The 22,152-nt window shown below is 37.8% G+C and overlaps 1 protein-coding gene across 13 annotated transcripts in view; it reads left to right on the top strand.

Annotated features, from left to right (window-relative positions):
- Positions 1-21,699, top strand: part of LOC306850660 (protein quaking-A-like) — an 82,010-nt gene extending 60,311 nt beyond the window's left edge. Inside the window, exons 5-9 of one of the 13 annotated variants that reach the window (XR_013782427.1) lie at positions 6,457-6,544; positions 9,188-9,487; positions 12,504-12,578; positions 13,638-13,728; positions 18,219-18,359. Coding sequence is in view for 11 of the 13 variants with exons in the window: in XM_079386411.1 (XP_079242537.1) it covers positions 6,457-6,544; positions 9,188-9,610; positions 12,504-12,578; positions 21,449-21,669 (807 nt within the window). In the remaining 2 variants the exon portion in view is untranslated. Of the gene's footprint in view, positions 1-6,456; positions 6,545-9,187; positions 9,611-12,503; positions 12,579-13,637; positions 14,704-18,218; positions 18,544-21,448 lie in introns of those variants that run through there. The other 12 variants (XR_013782428.1, XM_079386415.1, XM_079386414.1 and 9 more) reach the window with 12 other exon arrangements.
- Positions 21,700-22,152: the final 453 nt, after the last annotated feature.

Below are 22,152 nucleotides of genomic sequence, written 5' to 3'. Positions count from 1 at the left end.
CTCGATTGGGTGGCATTAAAGGATCATAGGAGCAGAACAAAACATCGTCTGGCAGCGAGAGAGAGAGAGAGAGGAAGAGGGGAGGGGAAATTAGAAAGCAAGAGAGAGGAGTGCAAGTCAGCTGAAGGTTTTACAATGTGTTGCACCAGTGGAAATCATGGATCACGTTAATGTTCCCTCTGTTTTTTTGCACCCCTCCCTCCTCATCTTCTGTTGTGCTTTATTTTGTTTGTTTATTCACTCTGATCTCCGTCCTCACATCCTGCTCTGGTGAAATCCAGCTTAATCCCGTATGGATGCTTTGTCCAGTGCATGTAAGCATCTGTGCGACATTTTAAATACAGCTATCAGGCTCAGACCTGGCCTACATATTATATGGTTGTCATTTTGCAGACCTTTTTATCTCTAGCGATGTACATGACACACATTGTGCGTCTTACCCTAGGGGAAAACTGCTCAGAGATCAAACCTGCAACCTTTTGCATTTTCAGCCCAGGGATGTAACTGCTGGATGTATTGAAATTAGGAATACTGTGAGAATACTTGCTATGGATGTGTTTTATCCCCTCATTTTAAACGTCATCCATTACTATATGTGAATCCATGTTCATGAACTTTTTAAGGTGTGATCATTTTCAAATAAGGTATTATTATTTAATAAAAGATGCATTACAGTATTTTAATTTTATTTCATGTCGCTAATGATACATTGAGCATATTGATGGCTCTGCTTGCAGGCTACTTTTTCAGTGAAGGTCCACAAACCAGGGACACATCTGTGCTTCACACCAAAAAAATAAACCTGTTCTGTCAACTAACTGAATGAAAGAAATGATTTTGAGTGAATTTTACTCTGAAAATTTCTCAAGCTTGGGTTTAGTTCCACTCAAGCCAGCTGTCGGAGCATTTACAGGGCTTTACCTCTACGCAGCTGACAGGAGAAGGGTGGTGTAACTGCTTGTCATGTGCTGTAATCTCTCCTCGCTGGCTGGGTGACTGCTGAAGTTCATGCTAAAGCTGTAACAATTCAGTCAGAGTTCTAAATTATGTAGATTGTGGGTGGTTTGGTGGCGAGGGTGGAGTTGAAGGATGTTTATGCGGTAAAGGGAACTCGGAAAGAGCTGGAAGTGACACAGTTAACCGTAGTAAGTCCTAAAAATGTATAATGTCAAATAGAACTTTCTCTCTTCTTTTTCGGTCTCAACATTCTTAAAATTTGTACTTGGATAGAAACTCTCGTTAAAAAAAAAAAAAACCTGACCTGGCTCTGTGTATGTAATATTTCTCTCCAATGTATTGAGGTAAAAGCATGCAAGTTTCTCTGCTGGAAATAAGCATGTGCTGGTGGACACCACCCATCCCACAGATCTGCACTGAAAAGGAAATGGATTTGGAAATGGCTGTAAACGTTTTATTATGGAGAGGAAATGCTTTACTTCTGTGCGTGTAACAAAATTGATGTCCTCACAAGCGCTGCTGTCACATTCTAGTGTCCCCTGTCCTCCCCCATGGCCAATGAGAGCCGCTTCACTCCACTGCCCTTACAAATAGACCACATTGATTGAATCTGATTCCTGTGGATAGAGCAGGATTATTGAGCTGCCTTCCCTGATGTCTCACACCCAGAATGTGTGTGGAAACGTTCTCGCTGTGTCAGCTTTTGTTGCTTAAATCAGAGGGACGTCTCCCCTGAGCCTCCCCCCGTCTGATGACACACAGCTCTCTGGAAACTCTGCACTTCCTTTATTTCCTTCCTCTCTAGCCTAGGAATAATCTCTGCATTTTTTTACAAACATCCTGAGAATGCCTCTAGCCCAGGAAGAAGCAGCAAAGAAAGAGGTTTATAAAAAATAAAAATAAAAATTGGCGTGACCTCAAACAGAAATGTCCAGTTTATACGGTGACTCTGAGAAGCAGCGTCATCGGCCCTCAAAGGAAGTCTGTGTTCTACTAACCCCAGTGTCATTGCTCTTAGTGACCAGAGGCACTGCCGCCCCATTAAATACCCTGCAGAATAAGCCAGAAACAAAGTCTTCATTTTGGGGAGAGAGAAAATTGACTATCTGCATTCATGGCCAGCACTGAGATGTTGTTATTTGGATTTAGAGCCATACAAAGTCCTGCTCAGCAGAAATGAGTGTGGTGGTTTATGGTGTTTTGGGGCTTTTTCGAGTCGTTTATCCTCTGCCTCACCCCTCTTACTGGAATCAATAGGCCCCAGACCTTTATTTCCTTCCTTGCACTGACCCTGTATTTGAATCTGCTCTAATACAAAGAGTTGATGCTTTTGTTTTTGCTATGAGTTATTATGGATAATGGTTTTGTTTTCCCATTATACTGGTTTATATAACGATGGATGTGGTGATTACATTCTCTTTGGCTTTTCCTTTCCTACTTTTTCTGTTTCTAATCAAATGTAGTAACTAAAAACAGTGTTAACTACATCTAAAAAGTAACTTTTCTAAAGATCTCGGATATGAATCGGTTCACTGTCATGTTGTGCTCAGTCCATATGATATTCTTTTAATCGAATTTATTTTCTGTGTGTGTGTGCGTTTATGTACATGAAATATCATTTTTGATTTCATGGTGACCTTTTCATGTTTTTTTTTTTGTGCTTGACAGCCTCAATTTACATTTAAATGGAAAAGAGTAGCCAAGATATCTCCTATTATCTTATGTTTTATGTGTCAAGTCAGTCATACGATTCTAATGACTAGGGTAAATGACACAAATTTCTACCTTCAGACTATTTTTGTGAATCACTCTCACCTTTTTTGGAGCTTAACATATCAAAGTGGCCAGTGAAGTAGGGGTCGACCGATATGTTTTTCAGGGCCGATGCCGATACAGATTATTACAGATCAAGTAGACCGATAACCAATATTTTGAACCGATATATGTGTCTGGTGTAAAAATGAAAATGCCAAAATTAATAACAAAAGCTGTGACAAACGTTTTTAAATGCTTTTAAACGTGTCTTTAATTCTGAAAACTGTTAATAATAACATTAAATAAACAGTAATATTAATAATAACATAAGTGCAGGGAGCACCCAGAAGCATTCTGTAAACGTTTTGTAAGATTTAAAGTAAACAACAAGCAACAAATTAACCAATAATGGAAAATAAATGTAATAGCTCCCTGAAGTTTTATAAGCTAATGAAATGGGCTACAATTAATAGTCCCAATCCAGCAACACCAGGTTGTGGTGCAGGAAGCGGAGCTGCTCGGCATGCTCTCCAGTGAGCTTGCTTCTCTTGTCACAAATGGCAGACACTTCACTAAAGACATGCTCACTAGGGACTGATGAGGGTGGTGAACAAAGAAATGTTCTTGCTTCTTTGGCAAGTAGCTTGAAGCGCCCTTCATTCTGTTTCCACCACTCGAGTGGATCCCCCTTACGCCTTTCAATCACTGGCTCTTTGAGGTACTGATGTAACTCATCCTCAATGCTGTCCTTGGCCAACAGATCACCAGTGTGGGGGCCAAAAAGAGAACTGAAGATCTTGTCTATTTGGCTATGGCAGGATGTCTCCAATCTCCTTTGCCTTTTAGGGGCTTGGTCTTGCGCAGCGGGCTCCTCTCCATCAGCCTGCTGCTCTTGATTGACCATCTCTGTTTCAGCCTGCTTTTGTAGAGCACCTTCTACATCTTCTTTAAGCCATTCTTTGGCCTTGTTTAGTGTAGAGGCAGAGCAAAAGGCATGACTCTTATAACGTGGATCCAAAAGACATGCCAGAACCACAGTTTTTGAGTCTTCAAGTTTGGCGAATCGTTTGATTAGGCTCTCCCTCATTACCTCCCTGAGCGTTCTGATGCCCTGTGTTGATGGCCCTTCATCTTCAAGTAGCATCTTGAGCACTGTCATGCAGGGAATGATGCTGGATGCAGATGAATTACTGTAGCTCACCTCTAGTGTGACTTCCTCAATGGGGATGAGTGTTTCAACCAAATTGGATACAATGTCCCAGTGGTGAACAGCTGGACATGTAAAACCGCGGTGTTCCCCAGAGTAGACGCTAAGAGCACGCTTTTGTTCCAGTGCCCTTTGCAGCATGTGGAGTGTTGAGTTCCACCTTGTTGGGACTGCCTGGACTATGTGACACTTGAAATATCCGTTGTTTTTAATTTACAGTACAGTGCAAATGAAGGCATAAAATATTCATTTAATTTATCTTTTAATCAAATGAGAGGTAAACTTTATTTTTGGCAAACAAATGAGTTTACTATTAAAACATGGAAGAAATAGCGCATTGTGTGTATATCTATGTATACCGTCGCCTATGTATATATATGATATGATGCTAGATTTATTCAAATGAAATGGTCAAATGCTCATGAAGTGACTCTCAGAGCAGTTCTGGGGATGTTGTTCATGTAATTATGTCCTCATTTAGTGAGACGGCAGATGCTGAAAACACCGCGAGCGTCACACGCTCTTCAGTATGTGTGCAGTAAATGAAACCGCGCGTCTGTGTCATTCATTAACAGAGACGCAGAACATGCAGGATTAATATTTAAATAGTGTTTTTGCGGCTTAATATTTACAGATACTTGTCCATAGCGTGAGTCGATTTAAGTGTACCGACCTACTTTTGATTAATTCATCCAAACTTTGACAAATTCCGTGACATTCCACGTTATACAGTAAATTCCATTATATGACTGCATTCCGTGATTCTGCCTGCGTTTTCTGCATCGCGAACATCATAGGTTATATTGAGATGTTTTGCAACTTCAGTGTAGTGGATTGTGATTTATTGCAACTTCAGCGATGTCTGCTGCTGCCTTACCTTTGAGAGAAAACTGATGCGTGATCACTAACGTAGCTCCAGTTGGCAAGCGCTTTCGGTGTGAGAGTGTCTTTAGTCTTCCACACTGATTGGTCGGACTTGTGACTTCCAACAAATCAGATGCGCGGTGGGCGGAGATTGCTCTAGGCTACAGAGTGTGTTAAGCTCCGACAGGCTGCATCGGAGCCAAATAGCCCGTTTAAAAAATTTAATTTTATCGGCAAATCGGTTTCGAATATGACCGATAGCGATAATTATAAATGCTTAATATCGGTGTCAATAATCGGCCAGGCCGATAATCGGTCGACCCCTACAGTGAAGTGCTTGAGCAGATCTTTGCCCTTGTCAAGTGGTCAACTCCTTGTCACGTCAGACAGTATTAGAGCGGCTATGCCAAAATTGAGATCGGCTGGACGGAATAATAGCGAAGAAACATCTTTTGAAAGGCAGAGGAATGATGTGCTGCTCGGTCATTGGAAACTTTCAGTTTCACTGTGTATCAGGGGGCTGGAGAGAATCTGAGTTGGTCTCAGAAAATTTGCAAGACTAATTCTGGATGAAACCCGTGAAGGACAGTGCTGAAGACTGTTTTTCACCTGTCGAGCTCAGAAGTTAAATGGACAAATAAAGAGTGTTTTCCTCTCTCCACATTGCATTCGATTAGCCTGAGTCCGTTTTCTTTTGTTCTGTCTTCACGAGTGGTGTTATTGTAACAAGCTCATAGATGAATCTTCATTGGCTCTCCACAAGCTCCTCTGATGTAAAGGGTTTAAACAAAAGCTTCACTTTCTAGAAGAGAATGTTTTTGCATTACTAAAGTGCTCAGGAATGGGTGAGTCATTCATGCGGAGGCATCCGTAGCTTCAGTGCAGTTTTAATTTTTTTTGTTTTTCTGATTGAGGAAATTACTCAGGGTTTGTCTTAGCTTTGAGTCATGTGGATGTGTAGAGTTGTACTAATCTAGAACTGTTATTTCTGCAGTCAAACTCCCTTAAGGGCAACACTCACAATACCACTCAAATATGTTGTCTGTCAAAGTAGTTTGTCCTTTTGATGTGTGCGCTCCTAAGGAAACTCTGAAACACCATGAAAAGTTAAAGGTGTCCCAGCCCTCCAGTGTGTCTGTTGCTTGATGTGTAAATCTGTGTTGAGCTGGTTTCTACTCCATCTATCTTTCTCCCCTCTCCTCCTCTCTGAAGTTGGAAATTCAAGTCTCTTTGCAGGGTTTTTTTTTTTTTTTTGCGTTTATTTACATCTCATGTTTGGTTTACTCTTTCTTAGTAATTGAAAGTGTGCATCTTTCTCCGTGTGTCTCTGGGTCTAGAAGCACTAGACTTCTAGTTCCTGCTAAGAGTAAATATTTGTTCATGTTCTACTCCAGCACTTTGTGTTTATTAATTTTTATTTATATATATATATATATATTTTATTTATTTTTTTGGGTATGGCCCATTTAATAGAATTACATTTAATGAGATTATCTATTTTTTTACTAGTTTGTTTTTATTTTATTTTTTTTATGAATCGTATACTTTTTTTTTACTTTGCTATATACTGCTTTTTTATTATTGAAACCAGATTGTCCCCCTTTTCTACATGAAAACTGATTGGTGATTGGTTGTGAGTAATGAGGTTCCCCTTGGTCTTTTTCTCTTTGTAGGCGGAAGGAGAAGATAATCTAAAGAAGATGCAGCTTATGGAGCTGGCCATTCTGAACGGAACATACAGAGACACCAACATCAAAACGCGTAAGGAGACACATTCACACTTCGACAGCTAGACACTCAGGAACTTTATATAGCGACACATTCCAGAATAAATACACTTGAACATCAGCACACTGACAAGACCGTCATAAAGCTAACTATTAGGGAATAATGTGAGTTCAGCTGTGATTTGTGTTGCACAGTGACTAAAGAGATTTGTTTAAATGCTTACACGCACACAAAATCACACCCGTATTTATTAGGGCACAGAGCTTACACACACGATATCAAATCACAACCAGCCATAATCCATCTCTTGTATACATCCTTAATGCACATGTAAATGCGTACGCGTACACATACAGTGACATATATCAGTGACATATATGTTGTTTTCTGTGCTGACATGTTCTGACCATAAATTAGCAATTAAATGAAAAAACACTGCGCACATGAGTTCATTAGGCTTGCTGCGATAGACTGTGTTGGCGGTGATACCGGTGTACACCGATACCGCAACACCGGTTACGTCACTTGCCACCACGGCACCGTCCCCCACTGTCATTTAGATTTGTTTTTTATAGTAATAAAATTAATTTAGTTCACTTAGAGAACACTACAATTAAAACTGAATGCAGCTGCTCAATGCAGCACGCCGAACGAACAACAGTCACGCATCACAGATCAGATTTAATTTATCACGTGAGGAGAGCGAGTTGAGCTGACGGACAAGAGTGAGGTGAGACAGACAAGACCATGGCAGAAGAGTTTCAAAACGAAATGTAAATGCGCCTGTTTTAAAAAATATTTTGGATTTTGAAAAGCCTGTTGACTTCTGCCATTAATCTAAGTGATAATGGAAGTTTTTTTTTTTTAACATTTCGTTTCTCATTTATTTGGTTTCACAGCTATTTGCTGATTTTTATTTTATTTAAACTGCGCATTTCCCCCCCATTATTTTACATCAAGGTGTAGGCCTATGCTGTCCGTGCCTCCAAACTTTATTCGTTTTGCTAATAAATGTTCTACGTTTCATAATTATTTGCTCCTCATTCTTTACTGATTTTTAGTTTTGTATACATATTTAAAATTTGTGCAAGTTATTTGTTATTTTATATTAGCATATTAGTGTATTTTTATTCGTTTTATTAATAAAAGTTCTATGTTCTACATTGTATTTTGTTTGATGCCGAATTGCCGCTAATTTAAAAGTGAAAGTAAAATGTGCACGGAGCTTTTCTAAGCTATTTAAGCAAAGCAAAGTGAGCAAAAGAGGGAAAACTCAAACAAACTAAAAACAAACAACTGCTTAACGCCGAATTGGCGCAAATTAAAAGTGAAAGTAACATGCGCACGGCGCCTACAGGCTATTTAAAACCGAAGGAAAGTGAGAGAAAGATGGAAAACTCAAATGACCCACCACCACCACGTGATACCGGTGCTGTCACACGTCGATTAACCAGTTGGAAAATTTCCACAGTCACAACCCTAGAGTTCATCAGACATGAGATTCTCGATTGAATTCAGGAAAGAACCCTGTTCACTGCACACTCCTCATGAAAACATCTAATCATCTGCCCACAGTCTAGTATTTCTGTCTCTCTTGATCCCTCCCGCTGTCTCTCCCTCTCTCTTTTTCTCCTTCTCCCTCTTTCTCGCGCCCAAAGCTGTTCCAATTGCAATCACAGCTTGTGTAATCTTGGTGTGGCATACAGAATCATTTTGCTGCATGATTGTGTGTTTTAGGTTGTCTTTATGTCATAAACTTGTATTATTGCTCAAAGATATTTGCATACGATTCCACCCATGTCATACATATTCATTACTGCAATGCATTTCCGCATTGACAAAGGGTTTTGGGCTTTCATACTGCTCTGTAAAGTAATATTTGCATGACTGTATATATGATTGTATGGATATATGAATGTGTGCATGCATATTTGGGTATATATGATAGGAACAGAAACACATCTGTTTGGCTTCAGTGCAGAATGTTCACAAGCATTTTAATTTTCAGCCTTGTTGTGTTTATTTCCTCTCCACATCTGCACTAAATGTCCCAATGGCATGTAGAGATTTTGATTCATGTGGGAACGCTTATGGCAAGTTAGTGGAATCAATTCTAGAAAGTTCACTTCAGAGTTACAACTATAAGAAATAACATCAGCATTTTTTAAGCACACAAACTGAAGTGCTGTTTCCTCTACATGCCGCAGGACTTTGGGTTTAGATGTGCTGCTTTAAATCAGTGACTCTGTGTTGTGTATTAGTGCCTCTGTTTTGATGATCTGCCCTGGTATGATCAATCATCAGTTCCTCCTTGTGTTTTAGTTTTGATTAATTTTTGTAATGATTTTGGTTGTGGGGTTTTAGCTTGCTTTAGAGTGTAATTTTTTTTTGTAGTTCATTGATCATTGCATGGACTAATTTTCCTTTATTTTTTCCCCCCACCCTCTTTTTCCCTCTTTTCGTGTACTTCTGTTTTCCTTTCCCTGCCTGTGCTTTTCACATATCTGTTTTTGTGCCTTCTGTCCATTTCTATTTTCCCCCTTCTGCTCTGAAAATGTATACACATTCACACACCCAACCTCCTCTATCGCTCTATCTCTCCCATTACTTCTCTCCCCGTGTCTCTTGTTCTCTCTCTTTTACTCTTTCTGTCTTTCACTCTTCTGTTTACGGCAGCCACCCTTGCGTTCTCTCTTGCAGCAGCGGCAGCAGCTGCTCAAGGTCAGCGTCTGATCGCGGCCCCTGCGGGTCAGGTCCTCCCTCAGTCCGCCCTCAGGCCCCCCACTCCGGCAGGGACCCCCATCATGAACCTCATTCGGCCCACTCAGATGGCCACTGTGCTACCCAACGGCACCCCTACCCTGGTGCCCCCGACGCACGACGGGGGCATTATCTACACCACGCCCTACGACTACCCTTATGCCTTGGCGCCCACGTCTCTGCTGGAATATCCCATCGAGCACAGCGGAGTCCTAGGTAAGCGGGCGTGGGGGCTAGGCACTTCACCCTTCGGTGCCCCGCAAGAGGGTTATCCCTGGGTGTTTTACGGGGGCATGTTGGATGGGTCGTCACCCGGCCCATTTCAGGACTCACTGAAAGGTAAATATGTAATGACTAGCTCATGCTAGCGTGCTGGGTAACCCAGGTGATTAAAGACTTAGCTACGTAGACACAAAAAGACGGGCTGGGAAAGGGACCACTTATCTGTGTCTTAAATGAGGTATATTCATCTTTCTAAAAGGGTTTTTAAATTTTTATTTATTTTTTGCTGGTGCATAAGAAGTCTTTTCTCAGGACACACGCACACACTCGCTCTCGCAGACAGTAGCGACATGCTTGCTTGCACATACTTTTTTTTTTTTCGTCGTCTCTTTCTCTCTCTCTCTCTCTCTTGCCGGAGGCTTTGTCAGGCAGGCTACTGGTGGATCCCCTTGCATTTTTCCTGGCTTTTGAAATCATTTCTCTCTTCCCTGCTGTAGCAGGCCTTGGTACCAGTGCTGAGCGGCAGAGAGAGAGAAAGAGCCCAGAGTCCCGTTGGGGATGTTCATTAAATTCTTCCACTATTCTCACTGTATCCAATTGTCTTATTTTACCCTTGTGAACTTGAGCGCTCGACCCTATTCAGAGAGAATTGCCCATACTCCCCTGCCTAGTGAGGGGCTTCTACAAACACTTGCAAATAAGATAGATAATAACCACGACTTCACAACCTCTTTTACAGACTCAACGCTTTGCATCAAAGCAATGTAAACATTACGAATCAGTCATTTTAAATAGAAATGGTGATCTATAGCATGATAAAGTCATGTGTGCCAGAAGCCGAATGTTGAGCTTGAATAGCTTTGGTTAGTGCTTGTCTTTGATTCGATGGAGGGATTTCTGAGTTCAGTTCACTGGATGCTGGCACGTTTGGGTCTTCCGCTGTTCTGACAGTGCCGCGTTTCCACTTTTAAACTTAAACACTCGCTAGCTTAGCAGCCTTTTATTTACTTACAGTATCGATCCAACATCAAACCACCCCCAGACCAGACCATGTTCTCTCTCACTCTCTCCCTTTCACTCGCTCACTTGGCTTCTGTGCGATCAGAAGTGATTTGTTGGACATCTGCTGTTGCAGTATAGCATGTGGGCGTATATACACACAGTTAGAGGGAACCTTTAGCTCTTCCAGAATTTCTCCTGAGGAGAGTAAAAACATTTGTGCTTAGCAACTATTCTGTGATGTCATTGTGATTTTGTACAGTCGTCACACCTTGGCAGGCCCACATGGAGCTCTGCAGAGTCATGCAGAATTTGTATGCCATTCATTCTCAAGGTGTAAAACAGCCTTAACTACTTGTTAAATAATTTGGTTCCGCTACCAGAAAAAAATTTCTGTTGCGTTTATCTGATATTGCACATATTTGTGCATAAATCGATTACACAGATTTCCCCCTTCCCAAAAAATGTGCCACATCTACAAATTCTTATCTAGACTTGCTCATAAAATTGTTCAATATTTAAAATCACTTTTTTTTTTTTTTTTTAATATTCAATGAAATATTCAAGTAGTCAGTTAATATTTTGTATAGTTTGAAATCTTTGGTTGATTGGGAGACTGAAATATGGCTTCCTTCACCAATCCATCTCAAGGTCCGTGTATGCCAAGAACGAAACAAAACAGAACTCTGGCGATTCACACACTGTAATGTTACATCAATTCTCTTACTTCAATGCAAAATGCAACCTTATCATATTTCTTTAACTTTAAACCAAAATAACCTGCAAAACTCCACACCACATTCACTTAATAGTGAAATCTATTTTATCAGTTGGGTTACATTGTAAACCTGATGATGATGATGATAATACAACTGATAAAGAAAGTTTTATTCAAGTGAATGCTTTGACATAGGAATATAGCACCGTGTAATAATAAACAAAGTGTACTGTGAGGACATCGTCTGTTACCAGTGTTTATTACTTAGCAGCTGTTTATATTATGTTCTTTTTATTCCAAGACAAACAGTATTAACAGCTGCCAGCTCCACATCTATCTGGAAATCCAGGCACATAAATAACAAAATATATATATTATTGGTTTGACTATAGAGAGCAATCAACATATGGAGCAAATGAAAAAACTATTCATTCATGCATTTTCACTTTTTTACAATTTATAGAGAAATTTCGCTCTTGGTGTTGAATGGATCTTTACTATGGAACCAATTACTAGTCTTTTATGAAGAGTTATTTCAAAACGATTTTGTTCTGTGCGTTGCCATTGAGATTGGCCAAGGAGATGACGTATATTAATTTGATCATCAACGTGCTTAGAATTTCCAGTCCATTCTAGTTTTTTACTTATTTCACTTATGAATTCTTGTGAGCAGAGAATGTTTGTAATTTCGCCGATTTGCTGAAATTTCGCTAGCACAAGCCAGGTGCTGTCATACAGTAATCACAGGGTGTCAAAACTTGATTACCATTTGCTATCAAATGACACTGCTTCCACTATAGTAATTATTTTTTTTCCTAAAACACACCTTTATTTTGTGTGTGTGCCTGTTTTTTTTGTTTTTTGTTTTTTTTTTTCAAACACGATTCCTTGCCAGCCCGTCTCCTGTAAGTCAAAGCAATTACTATGTCATTTTAAATTGTAAGTTATGCGTTTTTCATATTCAGTTTTTTTATGCATTTATTACTCTTGTTTTTATGAATTTCTACCCAATGTGTTGATATTGTGAATGTGTATTATATGTTGAAACACATGCATAAATTTGAAATATAGATGAGATTTCATGTAAAGCCTGTTTCACAGCTAGCCAGTTCAAATTGACTTTTGAATGGATCTCTAATATAAAAGGTCAAAATCAGATGTGTTCTGTATTTCTCTGGTTTCTAGAGTTCTGTTGCTGCGATATGTGGTCTAGCTGTGGTCCACAGGCTTTACATGTATGTTTTGTTTCCTGGGCTGAACCATGTCTAACCTTATGGACCTGTTGTAATCTAGGTGCAATGGCTACTAAAGTGCGGAGACATGATTCACGGGTCCATCCTTACCAAAGGATAGTGACCACAGACAGAGGTTAGTTAGATAAGATCCTTCTACCTTTTTCTGAAATTCTGTTTCTTCACCTCTGAACGGGGGATCATACGTGTTTATACACTGCGTATCTTTACTGTGGAAATGTTTACATATGAAATGCCTCTGGAAACACTCAGGTTTGCAGAAGTTTATGACTGTAACTGAATTAAATGCCATTTGTTTCATAGCTTTATATATCACTACATTTTTTTAACTACATCTAGATCCAAAAAATAGATTATTGTTGTTGGTTTTTTTGTTTTTATTTTTTCATTTAAATCGTTTTTAAAATACAAAGGGACTGGAATAAGCTTCCATTGCCAGCATAGCCATTGGCTAAGCACTTAAGCTATTACCTCAATCAATAAATATATATATGTGTATATATATATATATATATATATATACACACACACATATACACATACATATACACATATATTTTAAATACACATATGTTTTAAATATCTCAGGTTAAGATCATCAGATTTTGTTTGTTCAATTCTTTAAATGTAAAAATGTACTTTACACCCAGTTATATTTTCGTTTTACTGAAGGTACTATTTTTCTAGCAGATGTATTTTTGAATCCTGTGTATACGTTCACTGAAAAATAAAGAAAATCTAAAGCGATATTTCGCGACCTTTATCTGTTTATTTGCGTAACGTAGCACTAGCTCTCTGGTTCTCCCTCACAACTAATTACACTGTTCGTAACACGCATTTCGACTCAAGACACTAAAATGTTACTAGTTTTTGTTTGTTTTTCTTGTTTGTCTATGTGATACCTCTCTGCTTTTGTTTGTGGGAACATGGGGCATTGTAGCGCTTTAATTACATGTTATAACATTCTGATTGAACTGATCATGACGTTAGAGTCATGATCATAACCAGGTTTAGCCTGTGTTTGTCTCTTGGCCATAGAATTAGGGGGTTAAACAAAGATTGCATTCATTTTGCTGTTAAAATGATGTCATTCCGGTCTCTTCTTGCTAACTAATATCTTTTCTACCTTTTTTTTTCCTTTTTGTTGTTTTCGTTTTTGTTCCTAACCACCTAGCCGCCACCGGCAACTAACAAATGACCTCTGAACTCTGAACTCTTCACCCAATGATGAGCCGCCCAAGCCTGCCTGCTGATCAGATTAACTGGTAATTGCCTTTTGCTAGCCTGGTGGACGCAGAGAGAGAGGCACCTGTCCGAGCAGTGATCCTAACATAAACCAACATAAAACGCAACAACCCTCCATACCAACACACGTTGTGTAGCGATAACAACGATGATACTCTCTATTATTTGATTTTTTTCTTTTTTTTTTTTACCATTCTTTCTTTTTCTTTTAAAATCTCAAATGACTGGGTGGATGTTAACAGTGATGTTGCGTTGCCCGAAAATCTGCACTGAAGTTTAAAAGCAATAAAGAAGCGTCTTCTGCTAATTCAGCCCTTAAATGCATTTATACTCACAAAGCTCCAATTAAAAATTTATATATATATATAAAAAATAGAACTTGGTGACCCTAGTTTAATCAGATATAATGCTAAACAGGGCATCTAGATAATTTCTATACGCTACCCCCACCCATTTAAACTGTCACCATGAATAATCAGCAAAAGAAAAGGAAGGAAAAAAATCTGCACTCACACCAACTTGTGTATTTCCTGTCCTTCTCTGATGTAATCCTGTGTTTTTCAGTTGATGAGTTTTACTGTGCTGACACATTCTGGGTGTGCCTGTCCAGCTGACTTAGAGCATGGCTATGTCAATGACAGACTGCAAAATGCTTGTTTTGATTTCTTTGTTCTGTTACTTCTCCCTATTTTGTTTCATATGTTTCCATGTATCTTATTAGCGTTTGGCAATACTTGCAGGTTTATAGGTGCTGCTCATTGCAGTATATGTGCCAGCTCAGTAGGGGGCAGTAGGCAGAGTCAGGCAGGGCAAGAGTTGTTTGGGGTGAAGTATTTTTGGAGTTTTCAAATCTAGGATATTCAGGGTTGGATAGCTGGGATATGAACCGGAATCAGTTTACTGAACTATGCCATCCCAAAAACTCTCAACCCCTCCCCACATACAGTGCCTGAACTTTCTACAAATCTTTCTTTGAATGAGCTGTGAGATTAGACAAAAAAAAAAAAAAGTATTGTGTGCGCATTTAGCCAAAGGGATTCCATTTAATGAATTTCATATATATATACAAGTATGTATCTAACCGCCAAGGGTTCTGTCGTTTTAGTCTAGAGTTTGAAAAGGTTTGATGTTATGCCTATATCTGTTTGTTATAATAGCAAATCAAAAGATGGATGAAATGGTGATGAATTGTCCCACAAGACGCTAATTTCTTTGAGGATGTACAAAAGCAATGAACACTAAGGAAGATGAATGAGGTAGACAGAACGGGGGAGAGTTTAACCTCACTGCTGTATGTACACGTTTTCTTTTGGTTTCTGTTGATTTATCTAATTTTTCGTTTTTTAATTTTTAAAATTGTTCTGTTTGAATTTCTCTCCCCCATCCCACCTTCCAAAAATTAATTCAACTGAGCTGAAACTAAATGCAGGTGTTCTTGCAACTGTGAGTAATTTCGAATCGTTTCAAATAGCCCATCCACAATGTGTCCTGCACACCCCCAGCTACTGAGCCCACTCTCATTTCTATACACCCTTTCGAGAAAACATAGGATGTGAAAGCCATGTCTGCCTGTTCAAATTGCTTTATACATACATGATATATATAAAATGTAAACAAATGTAGATATGTCATTGCATATTAAAATACAGAAAGATCAAAATTAGATACTTTTACAGGGTGCTGGAGAAGAAATATATATTTTTGGCAATTTTAGCTTTTTATACTTAACTTGCAGTTACAAAATATGAAACTTACTACAAAAAATATATAAAAACATTTTTAGAATAGTACAGCGAAAGGTCGTAAAGAAAGGTTGCGTGACTTTGGATACTATTGGCCAGGGGAAAAAAAACAGACCAATATAGTCAAACCTGTTGGAGGAATTGCATGACGTGAGAGGAGAAGAGTACAGTTAGAGAGATAAGTGCCTTACTGACGGTCGTTTCTTTTCCGAGTGTTACTTTCTGTTCAATAATATCCAGTACCAACAAGGATAGCGCAGAGCGAGGGAGGGCTTGTGAAGAGGAAGCACCCCAAGAGTTAAACCACAGGCTGTTGAAGTGTTGTGCCACTGAATCTATTCTATGCAAAGGAATAGCAGTCATTTGACCAGCTAACTATGTGCCATGATTCGTCTTCCCAAAATTAAGTTGAAGTCTTTTGTTGTTTTTTCCTTTAATCCCCATTTGAACAAAGTGTTTCTTTCTCTTTGTTTTATTGCATTGTTATTCTTATATTATGAGGACAAAATCGGCAATGCTGTCTATATATTTGGTTACTGTGATTTTTGTCAAGAACAACTGCCAATCATGTGGAAGTCTGCCAGGTGTTTTAGAAGGGAGATTTCTCAATGAATTGGACTTTTCCTGAAACCTCCTCTTGTTTCAAGATTTGCAAACTGGAAGCTTTCGATCATATTTGCCAAAACATACTTTATTTTATGCCAAGGAAGTGTTTTTGTTTTTGTTTTAAAAGACCAGAAGAAAGAAGGGAAGAGGGGAAAAGTATTCAGCCTTTTTGGCGTTTCACAAAGGTTCGATGTAGCTTTACAGTGCACTGATCTGAAAAGAGCAAATAATGCCAATAATTTACTCAAAGTATTACTGAGAGGAAGACCACTGGGATATTCATCAGTGCCAAACCCGAACAATCCCAGAAGAGCCACAGTATCAAATCACATGCTCGAGATCAGCAGTTTTCAGTCGTTGAAACAACCGGAGGTGTTCATCACATTCAGTAAGATTACATTCAACTTTGTGTCCTGTTACCCTGGCAGTCTCTAATGTAGTCTTGTTCTTCACGTGTGTTACACAAAAAGGTCAATGTCTTTTTTTGTCTCTCTTCTCAGTGTTAAATACATGTTTTTAAACATATTGAAATAATGAAATGCAATATTAGAGTGGAGCAAAGACGACAGAGATGGACAGTATTAAAGGAATCCCCTCTGCCATGTTACTACATGCTGTTAATGTTTTGGAGTTGGGTTTAGTCTATCAGGTGTATGGAGAAAACTCTTGTGTTCTCTTCCGCCTGCCTACTACATGTGTAATGTAAATTACAGCCATTGTTACAGGTTTCTAATGTATTTTTCTAACTTCATTTTCTATGTACAAGTCGTTATTTTCTGATCTCCTTTTGTGATGAAACCCACTACACCTTTTTTTTCTCTCTCTCCATGTCCTCTCTCCTCCTCTGCCCTCCTTCTCAGCCCACTCTTTACTCAAATCTGTCTCTTATTGGGAGCGTTGCCTTTTCCTACAGTTATTTTGTTTTCTTGCTGATTCTTTAGCTTGTTTAACTCATTAGCGACTTATTAGTTCCTCTTGTCATAGGTATTTTTACATGCTTGCATTTAGTTTTTATGGTGTATGCTGTTATTTTTTTCTTATTAACCTCCTTGGCATTTATTTTAATAAACATTCTTAGTAAGAATTTTACTAACTTTGCTGATATTATTTTGTGTTGTGTTCTTTTTTTTTTAACCAGTTTAATAAATTACTACTTTGGTCTGGTTCACGGACTAACACGATTAAATCTGGTGTGAACATCCTCAGTTTCTCACACACACATTCAAACAGATGCATTTTTCAGAGGTCCATATACATTTACAGTTCTCACACACACACACACACACACACACTTCCACGCAGTCTAACAGGTAACTGTGCACGAGGCAGTCCGTCCTTCACTCCGCTCCTGCACTTTCATCTTTGTCGCTGTAGAAATCTTCCCAAGCGTGTGCTGCCATGCCTTGTCTGCCTCACTGTTCACGCAGTTAATGGTGCTACTGGTGTTTCCTTTTTGTTTTCTTTGGAAAAACAGCTGCTTTCTTTAGAACTGGATGTAATTGGGAGTTGGATCTCTGTAGAGTCCTTTTCTGATACAAAACTGTATAACTGGAAATATTTAGTCCAATTTGGGATCTTTTTGCCCTTGAATAGGCTCTAAACACTGCCCTTTCTTTGTAAAGTCCGGTTGAGCCTCAGGAATCAATGCATTTACTGCCGCCATTGAAGGCAATTTGCTTTAGCCTGACTCATCCGTGCAAATGAATGTCCATCCTGCCCAAAATTCTCTAGTGCCTCTGATCTCAGCTCTGCTCCGTCATTCAGACTTCATGTGGAGTTTTTGAAGGTCATTTGACCTTCAGAGGTGGCGGTGAGATGGTGTCTGCAAGGGCTGCTGGCTGTATGCTTTCAAAGCATTTACGTGAACGAAAGTACTAACAAACTAGTCTGCCCTTGTAGGAACTGCTTGGGTGTTGTTGCCTTGGAGACTAAAGTCAGTGGCCTCACTGTATGAGATATTTAGTAGAAATTTGTTTTTCTTTTAATTTATTCAATATTTTTTTTCTGTGGGGAAATGTTTTGTAAACAACCCAAGCACAATGTGTATTAATGTTTTTTTTTTTTTTTTTTTTTTTTTTTTTTTGTCCTAACCCTAAATTTTTTACTAATTTGAAATGCATTGCAACTGCACAAATAAAGTGTTTTTTTTTTTTTTTTTTTAGACCATCTTTATCCCACTGAGTGAAGCTTCAGAATGGAAAACATGCATTATATGTCGACTGACTGAAGTTGTATTCATCTTCATTTTGAAGAGCAATGAACAAAGCCTTAATATTATATTAATAAAGGGAAGATTTCAAGCAAAAATGTCCTCAGGGAATGTTTCCTCACAGGTCACTATCACCAGCTTTCAAGTCATTAAATAATTATTTTGATAATTCATTGTTTGTGGTTTATAAAAGCATTTGGTCCAGTAGTTTCTGTGTGGAGAGCTGTAGCACGTTTCTCAAATAAAAAGCTTAAAAGCAAGAGCGTTTTCTTTTGCTTTTAAAGAGACCTTGTTGCTGAAATGTCCCACAAAACAGGTTTGTGCAAAGTCTATATATATATATATATATATATATATATATAAACTTGAAATTATTTCTTACAGTTTTGATTGTGTATGGAGATGGAAAAAGTTGTGTGAAGAGAACCTGTTTTTCATGGCAAAAATAAATGATTTAAAAGGAGCTTTGTAATGTGTGCAATAAAGGGCAGAGCATTCAGAATGCTGCCGTTTGATTGAGATGGGATTGTTTTTAGACCATTTTTCACTGTGGACAGATCAATCTCTGCGATTTGAATCCATGGCCTTGTGTTCAGGTAAGCTACGTTCAATTAAAGAAATGGCAGCGAGTCTAAATGTCACAGGTTTGACTTCTGTGTTTACTGGTGTAAAATGAAGCCGATTCTGTGAAGTCTGACCTGTTGGCCAGAATCTGATGAATAGTGCTATGAACTCAGTGTGTTTGAGACTGAAGTGCAATCTAAAGATGATCTATTATATATATATATATATATATGTGGATAAAATGTCATGTTTTTGCACAGTTTGGTTTTATCTACTTCATGTAATACATCTCCCTAGAGAATTTAATAGCTGTAACAGAATTACCACCGATCTGTCGTACTGTAACAGCACATTAATGCTTAAAAAAGGTGGTCTGTGGATCAAGGTCAGAGTGGATTTTAATCTTTCTTACTCAAAGTATAGTACATCTCTCAATCCATCGCCTCATGCTTGGCTCCGGCACCCCTAGTGTCTCTTGCTCTCACCAAGAATGTTTTGAGTTTTTGTAAGAAGGCGGAAGTCAGTTTTGGCCAGCAGAAGTCGAGAGATCAAAAGAGTGTTTGTAACTGGAGCAGCTGGCAGCTTTATCAAAGCAAGAAAGAGAGAGGAAGAGAGAAGGGGTGTCACAAGTAACAAATGATCCCAGTTCCTGCAGAATAAATCAGGAGCATTCATCAGGACACAGCTGTGTGTGTGTGTATTTGAAGGAGAGAGAGATGCTCTGTTCTATGTGTTTTTGGCATCTTGTGGAGGTTGATGAATAGTGTCTTGTGCTGCAGGTCTCAATGACCAGCTGGTGTGTAAGAACTTTCTACCATTCCAAATCTTGTCTATTGAGAGAAAGAACATACTATTGCTTTTGCTGTTATTTACCTTCTCATTAATGCACATTATTACACAGATTCCAAATTAGAATAAACTTGGAATTTAATTGGTCAGTCCTTTGACAGTGTTGTTAATGTTACACTGAAAAAAACTAAAAGTAAAGTTTACTTAATTTTTTATTTTGCAAGTTTTTGCATGCATATTTAAGTAAAATCTACTAAGTTATGTAAAATTAGCAAAGGAAATAAGTCAATTTAACTTGGCCAGTTAGAGTAAAAATAACACATACTTATACCAAGTTCAAACTTTAAATTCTACAAGCTTAAATAGAGTACTAATATTGAATTTACTATTTTATCAGTGTAATTAAAAATAAGTAAAAAAAATTATTTAAATCTACAATTATATATATATATATATATATATATATATATATATATATATATATATATATATATATATATATATATATATATATATATATATATATATTTTTTTTTTATATTTATATATTTTTTTTATATTTATATATTTTTATGTATGTATGTATATTTATTATGTATATATAAATACAAACACATGCATGTATATATTTAAGAAAAATTATATATTAAATATATTTTTATATAATAAATATGAATATAAACATGTAAATATTTTCAAAATATATACTGTATGTGTGTGTCTTTATATATACAAAATAAATATATACAGAAGACACAGTGTAAACAAACTTTTATTTTGGATGCGATTAATCATTTGACAGCACTAATACAAATATTAAATGGCAAACTTAAATGTAAAAAAAAAAACAAAAAAAACTTTTAAAAAAATTGAAATTTTGCCTTGGCAACTAACTAAAATAAAACAAGTTGTAGTACTATAATTACGGAAACTGAAATGAATATGTATTAATGCTAAATAGTTTTTTTGAGGGAGGAGGGGGACTGAAAAATACATATTAAAATGATAGATAAAAGCTATATAAAAGCTCATTCAAAGTATTAATAATATAATAGTGTATAAATGATGCTAAAATAACACTGATCTGATATTTCTGATTTTGAATATTTCTCTGTAGGTCATGGGCCAAATTTAAAGGCCTAGTTCAACCAGAAATAAAATGTTGTCATTATGTTGTTTCTGTAAAACAAACCTGTATGACTTTTGTTTTTTGTGGAACACAAGAAAATGTAAATTCATTTTTAATATTTTCTTTCTTTTTATTTTTAAACATGCCCTGATTCTACTTCATGCTGCTTTAATAACCAATACTGGGGTAAAATAACTGAATTTATAATGGAATTTATCATAATATCAGTCAAACAATATATTGAAATATAATAATAGCACTTCACTGATGGATTGGAGTCAGTAGATTTGGAGTGTGATCATAGTCATTTCATTTTTGAAGGAGTAAAGAGTACGACTGAATGATTGATACAAGAACTGGAACGTTTCAAAGTACAAAGCCAGATTTTCTCACACAGGAAGAAGTGAATTACAAACGTCCAGAAATAGATGTTATTTTTCTGTGTCCGAATGGTGTTAATTTCCAGAGGATGAGAAGCCTGTAATATGATTCGCTACTATTAACACTAGGATGTTGACTTCCTCTCTGTAGAGCAGACGGACAGTGCATTGACATCTGCGCCTCTCTTTCTCCATCTCGCCTGCTCTCCATCATTTTGTCCCTGACTGTGTGCTTCCTCTATTCCTCTAATTAATCTGTTTGGTGGGTGTAAACATTAAACTCTATGCTCCTCTATCTTAGATTAATCTCTCTTGTCAAAGATTCTTCTGCACAGAGAGCACAGGAGAGAGAAGCATGTTCCCAGGGGGCAGTCTTATGTAAGTTCAAAGGGACCGTTCATACAGGACACCCTCTGCTGGAAAAAAAAAAAGATGGCGTGAAATGTGGCACTGCCAGATGCCAGGCAGCTATTTTCTGTGTAAGTATACTTGAGTTGGAAACACCAATGTCTTCAAAACAGCTGTTTTTAAAGTACATTTGAATAATCAATAAAGACTGCAAATGATAACTTACAAGTGTTGCTTCTTTTGATCAAATCATGCTGCTGGTCCATTTAATGTCAAAATAGGGCTTTTACCAAGTTGTATTCAGAATAAATTTAGTCTCCTCCTTGCATTTGTGCCACAAAAATATCACACATTTGTTTTGTAAGAATATATCTTCGTGTTAACTATTTATCACGTTGTCACATTACAGTGACACATTAGTGTGTTAACACAGTGAAGCATATAGCTACATCACTGTAATGGTTCCCTGTGGATTTCGAATTGGACATAAGTGAAAAATGATTCGCGATTCAGTGCAGAAGTTGCGAATGGCTCACTGATCATGGGAGTCAAAGGGATAACTAACGAACGTGTTCAATGTGAATCTATTTCACTGACTCATTAAAACGAACCGGTTCAGTAGAGTCATTTGCTCACGACTCGGCCATCCTGGCTCATGCTGTGTTAGTTTTGACACG

This window comes from Barbus barbus, assembly GCF_936440315.1.
Source record: "Barbus barbus genome assembly, chromosome: 30".
Classification (NCBI taxonomy): Eukaryota; Metazoa; Chordata; class Actinopteri; order Cypriniformes; family Cyprinidae; genus Barbus; species Barbus barbus.
This window is presented reverse-complemented; position numbering and strand designations above follow the sequence as displayed.